At 36.5% G+C, this 13,054-nt stretch overlaps 1 protein-coding gene across 9 annotated transcripts in view; it reads right to left on the reverse strand.

Moving 5' to 3' along the window:
• Positions 1-13,054, reverse strand: part of slc4a7 (solute carrier family 4 member 7) — a 53,770-nt gene that overhangs the window by 11,104 nt on the left and 29,612 nt on the right. For 5 of the 9 annotated variants that reach the window (XM_051864646.1, XM_051864649.1, XM_051864645.1 and 2 more), the window contains 12 exons: positions 11,481-11,596; positions 9,372-9,434; positions 5,898-6,055; positions 5,646-5,733; positions 4,198-4,344; positions 3,918-4,021; positions 2,860-3,034; positions 2,504-2,637; positions 1,259-1,504; positions 1,022-1,127; positions 395-556; positions 201-314 (listed from right to left, as the gene is read on the reverse strand). In XM_051864646.1, the coding sequence (XP_051720606.1) occupies positions 201-314; positions 395-556; positions 1,022-1,127; positions 1,259-1,504; positions 2,504-2,637; positions 2,860-3,034; positions 3,918-4,021; positions 4,198-4,344; positions 5,646-5,733; positions 5,898-6,055; positions 9,372-9,434; positions 11,481-11,596 (1,613 nt within the window). The remainder of the gene's footprint in view (positions 1-200; positions 315-394; positions 557-1,021; positions 1,128-1,258; positions 1,505-2,503; positions 2,638-2,859; positions 3,035-3,917; positions 4,022-4,197; positions 4,345-5,645; positions 5,734-5,897; positions 6,056-9,371; positions 9,435-11,480; positions 11,597-13,054) is intronic. The other 4 variants (XM_051864650.1, XM_051864647.1, XM_051864654.1 and 1 more) reach the window with 1 other exon arrangement.

Below are 13,054 nucleotides of genomic sequence, written 5' to 3' on the forward strand. Positions count from 1 at the left end.
ACTCTTTTTGAAGCTGCAAAAGTAACTGCTCTGAGAAATATTGATTCCAACTTTTCTTAGTAAAATAAACATGGACCAAATTTGGGGGAGTGAAAGGTCAAAAGTCCAAAAACCCGAAAAACCAGCCAAACATGTAGATTAGATCTTTAGATTACGATAAACAAAAACAAACGAATAATAGAAAATGACATTTATAGTACCTCAAAGGTATCTGGGACATGTAGTTTAGGAGAGGGGACGCCCACCAAGTAATCAACCAAGACCATAATCATGATGGTTAGAAAAACTGCAAAGTCACTGATGGAAGAGCGGACCTGTAGAGGACGGAAACTAACCATTAGAGTAAATGACACTGTATCAGCACATAATCAGGCAAGGAAATGTCTCTACTAACCTTAGTGGGGAAATATCGCTTGGTCTTGAACTGCTTGAGGAAGGATGACAGGAAGAAAGTGGTGAAGAAGAGAATGACAGACCAGAACAATACATCAGGGATGTACGGGCCATTATGTCCACAAGCAGGACCCACAAACTCGCCATGGAGTATCCTGCAATCCTTTAAAGAGAGAAAATAACAATTACAACAACAAATAATAATAAAGATTTTATTTATTTAGATGTGGATACAAACGCAACTTAAAAAAATAAGGTTTGTCAAAAGATTAAAGTGTTTCATATGTATAGTAGGTAATATTTTGAACATGAACAAGAAATTCTATGGAACAAAAAATGTAAATTATTTTACTTTCATTTTTAACTTTTATTTTAAAAGTTCCATATGGTTTTATTTAGAAATTAATATGCTGTTAAGAAGTAGTTTTGTTATCATTTACTGACAAATAAGAGTTTGGCAATTGGACACCTTTTCTGCTGCCCTTCTTATGTCTTTTGAAATTGGACAGAAAACAACAAAACAATAAAAATATTAAGTAAATGTGTTAACGCCATTAATAGTGTTTCTTTTCATAAGTTAACATGCTAAAAGACACTTCAGCTGTAGTCTGAAAAAAGAAATCCTTACTTTCACATTAAGCTCACTCCAGTCAATGGTCTCTGGAGTAAACCCTGACTGATTCCATGACTGTACCATCTCATCTGTGGTATTGGCTGGAGGTGAACACTGACATCTGAGGGGAAAAAAGAAAGAAAGAAAGAAAGAAAGAAAGAAAGAAAGAATAAGAATTAAGGGGCCAAGTTTATTTTTAATCTAGCCCTGATTATATGGTCCATTTAAACAACAAGTTGAATCCTTCCTTACGTGTAAAATGTGAGGTTGTCCAAATTGTCATGCATGTTGAAAGGGTACATCTCCCCCAGTTGGAAGAGTTTCTCCAAGGCCTCATAGATAAAAATGATGCAGATGAGAGCAGCGAAGGCTTCCTCTGTGAATCTCGTTATATAGCACACCAGAGAGCTGGCATCTGTGGCAACCAGCACAAGGCACAAGAAGGCTGTCCAAAGGCCAATGCTAGTGCGCAGAGGGAGGTAGGACAGACCGTATTCACTGAGGAGAGACAAACAGACATGTTATATATTGTTCTGGATAAAGGTATCTGCTAAATAAAGAAATATAAATATCTTCTACTGGATTATTAATATAATCAGCAATGTGTTTTTCTTAACTTCAATATCAAGCCAAGAAAAGTATACATTTTTATATGTGCACTGCTGCACAAAAACACTTCAAACAGTAGAATTAAACAATTAGGATTAAAATGAGGCTACGCTGAAATTAAATGTGTCTTATATCTCCAGAGATCTGCGCCAACTCTTTTCTACACCAGTAGATGGCACCACAGTATGTAAGGTTTAAAAATCAGCCTATCCTAAGAGGAAACAATCTCTGACATTTAAACAGAGTTGTATTTACTGTAACTTTTTAAATGGTAGGGTAGTTGATGAAATGTCCAGCATTGACTGCAATGTGATGTCATACTTCATTTAAAATGTACAATACAATACAATAGTTTGTTAAAAGCCAATAATTTAGACAAACAGTGTTAAGAATGCTGATATTTCATATAAACATCTGGGTGCTGAACTTTCATTAAATCGTGAGATTGCCAGCAATATAAACTTAAGCATCCATGAATATTGCAATGATTTTACTTTCTTTTTTATATGGCCATTAAGTTTTCTAAAGGCAGTTTCATTATCCTTCCTTGTTCTGTGTCTCTTAAGCTTAGAATAGAGTTTAATAGTGTTTTTGATTGAAACATTAGTAGCAAAAACAGCATTAGAGTTAGTACTGTCAGTATGATTCATTTCAAACTGTTCATCTTAATGAATCAATTCACAGAATGTAATACTTCAAAAAAAAAATCTGTATTTTATAAATAGTTATAAATATATATATATATATATATATATATATATATATATATATTTAACAGTCACTAATTGCCCCCGTTTCTTAGCACAAATTCTAAAATGTGAGAATAATGCCTGAGGTACAGAATGAGGAGAGCTGTGACACTCTATTGAAATTGAGTCTCTCTCTCACCTGCAGAACTTAAAAAGAATTTTCTCAAAAACTAGAACTGGCCCAGTGCTGCCCAGGATAGTGAGAGGCTGACCAGCAAACAGAGAGAAGGCCACACCGGTCAGTGAAGCTCCAAACAGAGACTCAATGGCACTCTAAAACAAACACAGACAAAAGGGTTGTCATCAAACTGTGGGAAAGTTTCAAGCAAAGAATACAGTATTCTGTGAAAGTAGAAATTAAATATTTAAGGCCTACGCTCAATAACACTCTTGATTCCAGTGAATCTGAATCATATTTAGACTGTCTGTTCCTCATGGAGCTTTAATCCTCCATTGATCTTTCCAGGGAGAGCCAAGTCTACAAGTCTGACTCACTATGTTGTTTTTGGTGGCTTCCCCCAGAAGGCCTCCGAAGGTGATGACGGGGGACATGCAGGCGCAATAGAGGAAAAGAATAGAAGCTAAACACTGCAGGCTGAAAGCGTCCTTCACATCGCTCCAGTAAAACGGAGCTTTCCGCTTCACATCTAGCACCAGACCCCCGAATATCCTGTGTGAAAAACAAAGAAATGACAAGAAATTCAACCAGGTCATATTTACAAAAGCAGTGAGTTAAATAAATAATAATTTGAAGATGTCAACAAACAACAATCATAATAATAATAATAATAGTTGTTGTTATTGTTATCTTTTATATGTACACATACACTCAATTCTAATAAAATAGCAAATAAACATCACTGTTGGTTATGACAGTGGAGTTAACTATGTAAAGTCACTACATTCGTGGAAATAAAATTAGGAAATGCATTTGAAAATTATATTATAAGGGCTTCTCATTTTGTCCTAATGGCTGTTAGGGTGTGCTGTATTTTCAGAACGCTTTGGGGCTCTTAAAACACATCTTAATGGACGGCTCTCTTACACAACCGTCTCTGGCCGGCCACTTAAGCTGCACATCAAAGGAGAGGCGCCACTGTTAAATATACTGCCTTTATTCAATACCTCCAACATGAAAGGCTTACAAAATTTGCACCATAAAACATTTTTACCCCCCTCCACCTAATGCGTGTTTAATAAGGTCCTCCTTCATCAAAAGAGACTTAAGTAAATCCGACATTACCCCCTTCTCTGTCTCTCTCTCCCTAACACTGTTCAGCAGGGTTCAGCTTTGACACGCATTCATCTGCATGTCCTTAAAGTCCAGATACCTTAATGGCTTAATGCAAAAGCACAGCACATCTAAGTATGTCATTTATATAAACCCATCAGCCATATTTAGGGCATCATATATAACAGAATCTCTCCATTTTAATATATGCATTAAGCCTCAAATGAATCTAAAAACATACCTATTTTATTAATAACTCAAAAATGTATGTATGTAAAAGAGTATGCAGTATATAAGTGGTGGAGGTTGGACTAGCTCTGACCGTCCTGTCCTCTTGAGTTCAGGTCCCGTGTGGTGTTCCTCTTCATTGATAATCTCTGATAGTGGAGCAGAGCCATTAGGCATGGAAGGCATCTTCCTCTTCTCCTGCAGCCATGAAATTAAAACAACAAAATGTGAGAAAAGAGCCAAAAAGAGCAACAACGGCACCACTGTGTCTCATGGCTGGCTTCTTGCAAAGATTGAACCAACAACCTTCTAGTTACCACTTCTGAGCCGTAACCACTACTCTACAATAGCCCCAACTCGCAGGCGAGGATTACCTGAGATGGAACGCTCTTTGGAGGCTCGATTCGTATCGTGGGGTCCCATTCTCCTGGAGGCAGCACTGTCACCTGGTCCAAGAACTCATCTATGCCGGACAGAAGGTCATTCCTGTCTTTGGCTTTGTACGCTACATCATGAAAGATCTGTCATGGTGTTAGAGAAGACATGAACATGCGATTATGCAGACGTAAATTAAACTGCTGCAATCTTAAATTTATGATTATGAGTAAAGTCTGAGCTTCCTTCAACATCATCTCTTACAATAGAGATAAGTTTGGGGTTTAATGTTTGTCTCTTTTGCTCACCAAGGCTTCAATGATTTGATCAAAAATACAGTAAAAACAGCGATATTGTGAAATATTATTACAATTTGAAATAAATGTTTTCTATTTTAATATATTTTTAAAGTGTAATTTATTCTTGTGATGGCAAAGCTGAATTTTCAGTCTTCAGTGTCACATGATCCTTCAGAAATCATTCTAATAGGATGATTTGCATTTCTTTTTATTATCAATGTTGGAAACAGTTGTGCTGCTTAATATTTTTGAGGAAACCATGATGAATTTTTTGATGAACTTTCTATACAAAGGAATTTATTTGAAATAGAAATCTTTTGTAACATTGTCTTTACAGTCACTTTTGCTCAATTTAATGCATCCATGCTGAATAAAAGTATTAATTTCTTAAAATAACATACTGATCCCAAACTTTTGAACAGAAGTGTACATTCTAAAGAACACAATTAAATGCTACAGAAGGCTTAAAGCAGGGTTAGTTTATCCTGATCTTTATGGACCTTTGTCAGGGGAGATGCCATATTTAATTTGACGTGAATGAAAACAAGGCTGTGAGGTTCAAAAGTCTGTCCACTATGCAGAACTTTTGCGTAACTTGTCATCAATTGTTCAACTAACGTTAGAGCCATTGCCTTTTCGGCAGCGCTCCGACAGATTGAGTCCCGGCTCGTGGTCCTTTCCTGATCTTGTGCCCCTCTCTCCTCCCCTCTCGCTTCCTGTCTCTCCTTGACTGTCCTCTTCAATAAAGGCAAAAATGCCCAAAATTATAACTTAAAAAAAAAAAATAATAATTCTACTAAGCAAAACATCAAAATATCTTTACAAAAATTTCCAGGACGCAAAACGCAAAGGTTGTGAAAATTAGAGATGACCTATATCCTTGAGACAGTACAACTTATTGAATGGATTGTACTTTATCTCTCACAGCATTGCATTCATTCAAATAAAATTACATTTACATTTATGCATTTGACAGATGCTTTTATTCAAAGCAACTTCAATTGTAATCAAGGTATACATCTTTTCAGTTCATGCATTCTCTGGGAATTGAACCCATGACCTTGGCATTGCTAGGGACATGCTCTACTGTTTAAGCTACAGGAACGCAAGACTAAGAAATACAGCCTTGTTCAAGGTAGATGCCTCACCTCATCTGTCATTAAAGTAGCTATAGACCTGCCAATCTCGTGGTATTGGCCCCCTTTACCGAAAGGCCCCAGCAGCAAGAAGAGAAACCTGTAAATAAGGAATTAAATAAAACTGCAGGAAAAGGTTGCAGAAAAGACTTCACATACTATGTCAGCCATAAGAGACCTACTGAAGTCTCTCTGGGGTATAAGAGGTGTTATTTGTGTGCATTTATATAAATACAAGGCTTTTCAGGGGTGCTTGAGCACTACCTTGTTGGAACGGGAACTTCGGTCAGTCCAGTGAGAAGAACAGCAGGTGAGAGACGGATGAAGGCAATGATTGGACGCTCAAGGAAATCAACTTCCCCCACCAAAACATTTGAAGCCTCAGCGCCTGGAGGAATTTTCTTCATGAAATTCATGTCCACCTTAAGAGCACAGATAAGTAGAAGATCAGGTACATAGTGTTGACTTTAGACGTTCATGTGTTTCTTCATGGTATTGGTTTACTGGGAGTGTGCAGCTGAAGTAATGCTGCCTTCACGTGTTATCGGAATTATCATAAATACGAGTTTCCTAGTTCAAAATTGGACATGAACACGCTCTCAAGTAGTATTTACCACTGGGAAGCTCAGGGATAATTTTGATGCCCAAGTTCCCAAGTTGGGCGTGCCATAAACTTTAAACATGGCGGAGGGGAGAACGATTGCTGCTGTGACTGGTATTCTTTATTAGTTTCTTCCACAACAGCCACATCACCTTGTCTTGTTGTTAAAGTAGTGCATGTTTACATACATGAATAATCATTTGAAGCACATTGTATGTTTTATACACAGTGAAAATAGCATGTTTCTGACTGAAATTCCAGAATTGTAGATAGGGCGCTTAATGTTTATATGGTTGTCAGTGAATGGGACTCTAAATATATAATTTGGCTTTAATAAGATTTTCCCAATAAACAGGAAAAAATAAACCTGGTCTCCTCTACGATTCCTGTTCTTTCCGACAACAAAGCATTTGAATGCGACAAGCTCGTAATCACAACTTCTGAAGTGGGAAGTAGGAAATTTCCGATAGCATGTGAAGGCAATCATAAAACCCAAAGTATAAAAAGGGTGGTCACACTACACATTTTGTTGTATTGACATCCATTTATACACATGCGAATGTATCAGACCGAAAACACATGCTCATGCGAAAACAAAGCCACTTCCTACTTGAAGGCAAGCCTGCAAGGTTAGCAAAAAAAAGTGTAACGCCTGCACTGTGATATGCAGGGAAGGAGACCAGAGGCGTTTTTTTTTTTATGTCAATGGAGGAGAGGCTTCAATACACTGAATAAACTACTTTTGTGGGAAAACGGTTTATCATTTAAAGAATCAACAGCCCACTGGCTAATCTTCAACAGGTTTGCTCTTAAACATATTTTGGATTGATCTATTTTTAGAGTTTACACCAAAACAAATGCTGTTTTATAAGAGAAGTCATGGACAACTGGTATGATTCAGTTCACGGGACTTCTCATTCATTTCTATGGTATCTGCAAATAGTGACTGACTGTCACACAACTCTGAACAAAATTCAATGACGTCAAGGCTGTAATGTGATTGGTTATCAAGGCACACGGGATCCAAGTTAGCTGTTACACTTCTCTAAAGGTAAAACCACAAACCCTCATATCTCCCAATAATAAGACCATCTCTGTGTGACAAGTTTAGCATTTTGCTGCTTTCCAAAGAACTCTGACCTGCGAATTTGCATCACATGAAGACGTGACCAGTACGAACAATACGTCATGGTATGACCTCTTGGCTGAATTAAAATATTTTTGCAAGTAGATTGTACACTTTTACATTTTGAATGTATTACTATTTGTTAAAACTAGAAAGTTTAATCTTTGTCCAGTGTCTGTGCTATTTTTCTCCAAAGGTTATGACCAATAAAAATGTCTTTGTATTCTTTGTATACTAAAGTTGCGGCTATCTCATAACCCCCTCACACAAGCGCTTGTTAATGTGGGTGTCTATTGTTGTTGCACTCTCTCGTATTTTGTTGTTGTTCCGTTTCTTTAGTTTCATTTTCTACTGTGAAACCGGCCCGGGCCAGTGTTGCCACCTTGTTAATCAACTGATTAGTGTAAAACAAATTCAATGTGCATGTGCGATCTGCGCGCACAGTACGTGTGTACTATTCTGGTGACATAATTTGCATCACAAGCACTGTACGCGGACACTCACATACCAAAAACCGAAGTATACTTTGGGCTTCAAACCACATTCCACAGTATTAAAAACCCAGACCAGTAAATCACACTAGTCTAGTGACGGAGTTCCTTATTTCTAATAATCATGCAATAATTAAAACTTCAGGAACTAAACTTCTGCCAATCTCTGGTTAAGCCAGTTTAACATGGTTATCAATTACACTTCACATGGACTATGAAACACACAAAAATAATCCATGAAAAGCAATTCTATGATAAACCATTGACAATGAACAAAAACAACAATTACAAAACCAGCTAATATACCAAACCACTGACATGTGAGAGAAAAGTGATATTTCACAATCCACAGGACAGCAGAATGTAGACCAGTTCAGTCTGGAGAAATGTTTTTTCTCTTAGCGAGTCACATTTTTCTAACCAGGATCAGTATTCATGGGAAGATGTCACCTAACTCCTAACAAAATAGGACATCATCTGAAGTTCAGGATCAATTGCAGAACCAAAATAAGCTATCAAATAAACCCAGGTACTTTTAACACCCAAAGAACATTAACTTCTTTCAAGACAGGTGGACATTTGTAGAAAAACAGGTTTCACTCTAGGGTTTCAGTTTTATTTTGAAACAAAGCTGTCATAATGAACAATGGCCGTAAGATTTTTTTCAAACCAATACTTCACTGTTTCAACAGCAACTTCAAGTAGAGCCCACAGATACTGGCTCAGTTTGTTTTGTCACTTTATGTCACCCTACTGGCTACAATAGCTGCAATGCAATACAGCATTAAATGTCTCAATGATAATTAACATTTTAAAAAAACATTTTAGATATTCAGTGAATATAAGGTGAGTAAATAAGTATGTAGTAAAATAAGTATCAACACATTTGCAACATAAAATAATACTGAAGACACTTTAAAATAAGCTTTATATTCTTAACATTAGTTAATACATTCGGTATCATAAAATAAATATTTTTACAGCACTTATTCTAGGTTTTTGGTTTCGTAGCATGCATTAATCTAGATGTATTATGAAAAAGAACAATTTAAAAATAAACAACAACTCAAATTAACAATAAAAATTTGTTTCACTGCTTTATACCTAATGCATTAACTAATGTTAACAAATTAAAGTGTTACCATAATATTATATATCAGATTAAAAAAAAAAAAAAAAAAAAAAAAACTTCAGTCGACCACTATTTTGGATTCACTCCAAAACTAACCTGAGTTAACATCCCACTAGAATATTGTATAAAAAAAAAAAAAAAAAAATGACAGCATGTCTGAAGGTCCCATATTTTGGACAGAACCATTGTGAAGTACTGCAACATCAAAACAGAAACATTGTTCCTTTTCCCAAGACACTTCAAACATCACTTATCACGACACACAATACAGTAATCAAAACATGGTTAACCACTCAAGAAGACATCACAGAAGACCAGAGTCACAAACACAACCTCATGAAGCACTCGATGACGACACACTGGAAGATATAATGATGTAGAGACTTACTGTAGGCCTTTTGCTGCCCCTTCCCAGAGAGCTGCAACTACAGTGAAAAGGGGATTGGCTCTCCTGATACCAACCAGACAGACATGGAGAGTGTTCAGTGTTCTGAATATATCTGCCATCTTGCCATGAGACTTTTATGTTCAGAACTATCTCATACCAGTAATTAAATAGGTAATTTGATGCATTTTAAAGGTGCCCTGAGGTCCACTTAAAAATCTTTTTGCACCATTGTCCAAATAAAGTTTATCTCCACCCTTCACTTACAACCTTAGTGAAAAGCCTGAATTCAATTGTGACATTTGAACAAAAGAGTTGGTGGTGAAAACAATCTCTCCAAAACTATTAAAGGGTTAGTTCACCCAAAAATTAAAATTATGTCATTTATTACTCACCCTCATGTCGTTCCACACCCGTAAGACCTTCGTTCATCTTCAGAACACAAATTAAGATATTTTTGATGAAATCCGATGGCTCAGTGAGGCCTGCATTGCCAGCAAGACAATTAACACATTCAGATGCCCAGAAAGGTACTAAAAACATATTTGCAACAGTTCATGTGAGTACAGTGGTTCAAGCTTATTATAGAGGGACGAGAATATTTTTTGTGCGCCAAAAAAAAACAAAATAATGACTTTTCAACAATATCTAGTGATGGGCGATTTCAAAACACTGCTTCGAAGCTTTACGAATCTTTTGTTTCGAATCAGTGCTTCGGAGCACCAAAGTCACGTGATTTCAGTAAAAGAGGCTTCATTAGGTCATGTGTTTCAAAATTTCAATAGTTCACGTGACTTTGACAGTTTGATACGTGATCCGAACCTCTGATTCAAAACAAAAGATTCATAAAGCTTTGAAGCTTCATGAAGCAGTGTTTTGAAATCGCCCATCACTACATATTGTTGAAAAGTCATTTTGTTTTTCTGGCGCACAAAAAGTATTCTCGTCGCTCTATAACATTAAGGTTGAACCACTGTACTCACATGAACTGTTTTAAATATGTTTTTAGTAGCTTTCTGGGCATTGAAAGTATTAATTATCTTGCTGGCAATGGAGGTCTCACTGAGCCATCGGATTTTATCAAAAATATCTTAATTTGTGTTCTGAAGATGAACGAAGAAAACATAATTTTCATTTTTGAGTGAACTAACCCTTTATGAGCTGATATGGAATTTTGGCTGATTTGGATAACTGATAATTATTTATATTTTAAAGCAGATAACAAGATAATGGCCTATATTAGATATTAATTCCCTGAGACTGATAACAAAAAACAAAACCTAGGGCTGAACAATTTTGAGGAAAAAAATAAATAAAAATCAAGTTGTGAATTTTCTGTTAAAAATTGTAATTTTTTAAGAGCTCCTGGTTTGCTGTGCTTGTTTGTAGGGCTGCACAATATATTGTGATTAATAATAATAATTATTATTATTAAATAAAATAAACAAAATAAATATATTACTATTGTAATAATACTATTGTATTTTAAAATAAAAAATAGAGTATCTAATAAAAATAATATTCATTTTATAGTACAACTGTAAAATTACTATACTAATATTTATGACATAATTTCTTCATTTTCAAAGTTAAACCATCATGCTTTTATTTTGGCAGAAAACCACAGGGAACCCTTAAAGCTATTTTTCTCTTGTTTCATCCCACCAGAAACGGTTGGCACGTATTGCGTTCCCAAATGAACACAGTGTCGTACTCTGAAACGCACAGTGCATATATTTATTTACATAAATCGCAGTCATATCACAATTTTATTTTGATTATTGTTCAGCCCTAAGAAACCCTTCACCATAAAAGTCCAAAAGTGCTTCAAATTACACAAAACATCATTCACAGTGCTTTTAAATATTAAAACAGGAAAAACGATCTTCCTTATCCCACAATTATTCAACAAACTTACTGGAATTAAGAAATGACACATGCCACGATCAAGTTTCTTGTTTAAGAATTAAATGACAATAGGTAGGTGAACTGTTCAAGGAGAGAACAAATGATGAGAAAATGAGGAAACAAATGTTATTTTTGTTGAACTATTCCTTTAAGTGACACCTCTCCACAATGTTTACAACAGGATATGTTGCAGAGGAAGCTCACCTTGCTAAAGTCCACAGTGCTGTTTTCCCGGCTGCCACCAGCGCCATTCATACGGCTTTCACTGTGCTTGCTGTTCTCCAGGCTTCCCGGGGCCGACTGGGGGGATGCAAGGAGACCTGTTGGGACGAGAAAAAGAGGAAAGTGGTGGAAGAGGACAGTTTTAGATGTATGTTTGTGAGCTTTAATATGCAGGGAAGGTTAACTGCACACTCATTGTGTGGTCTGGATTGTGGACATGCAGAGCAGGTCACATGCTTTCTGGATAACATCACACGACAGTGTGTACACTCATGGATGCTGTAAGGGTGAATTTCAAACATTTAGAAAGTGGTCTTTAAAATTTTCCAACCCACAGAATTTGTTGGATAGAAATCAAACCTTTTTTATGGAATGGCAGGAAGAGTTCATTTGAGGAGAGCATTAAGGCTAAACCATTAACTGAGGTATAACAAACTATTCCTGGCTTCTGTGTAAGGATTTTAGCTTCACACAGCACAGTGATCGAAAACCATCTCCCAATATCCAAAAAGAGGCACTGTAAAACTGCGTAGGCCTGGGATGACATTTCATGGAAACAAGCTCTCCTGCTATCTGAGCCTGCCGTTTGACGTCATGCAAACTTAAAAATAAAGGGAGCAAAAAGACCCTCCTTCTATGGTCTTCCCTGTAGAACAGACAAATCAGTCATTGCAATTGTTTAATGTCACTGCCTCCTTGCTAGGGCCTCGTCAGGCACAGAACGGAGGTTTGCGAGCTCACGAGCTGGACACTCTGCCAACGTGAATGTAGCAATATACAACATGGAGCAACTCCATGACATCACCCACTCCCATTTCAACAGGCTCAGTTTACACTTCTGGAATTAAGTGTATTCCAAGAGGCCAGTGACCTAAAGTGTCACAGGAAGCTTTCTGCTCCTCAGCATGACATCATTTATTAGCAACTGTGAGGTACTACCACCCTTCATAGTGTGCTTAACTTGTGGTGATTTGTTTTATTGATCTGGTTTCTTGTGTGCATATGCCCCTATAACCAAAGCAGAAACCTGCAACCTCACCGATTGTGGAAGAACTTTAATAAACCCAGACAGTTGTATTAATAATAAAAAATAAAGTGTTATTAAGAAAATGACATCAAAGAATGCTTAAATGTCTAGTCTAAAAAAAACCTCTTTAACCACTAGATCATTATAAAACATCAAGGAGAACAGTAAAATCTGAACCACTATGATCTTTGCAGGTGCTGTTACTGGATGTTCTGTGTACATGTATATACATGTTTTCTCAGGGGAAGATAAAACAGAGCCAAGTTGAACTGTCTCATATGGGTATAGTCAAGCTCTCCTTAAAACATCTGATTGAATAGACATGGTGAAACTCAAGAAAAACACGTGGGAACACAAGAAGAAATTCAAATACTAATCAGGGTGACCGAGGGAAGAGTGTGAAAGGACAGAAAGAGACAGGAGAGAATGTGTTGGAGATAATGTGTTGAAACTAGTGTGTATTACATAATCCGATTGTTTTGGATGTGTTATTTTTCTATTTTTTTTTCTATTTATTTATTTACTGCCA

Source organism: Ctenopharyngodon idella, chromosome 16 (genome assembly GCF_019924925.1).
Source record: "Ctenopharyngodon idella isolate HZGC_01 chromosome 16, HZGC01, whole genome shotgun sequence".
Lineage (NCBI taxonomy): Eukaryota > Metazoa > Chordata > Actinopteri > Cypriniformes > Xenocyprididae > Ctenopharyngodon > Ctenopharyngodon idella.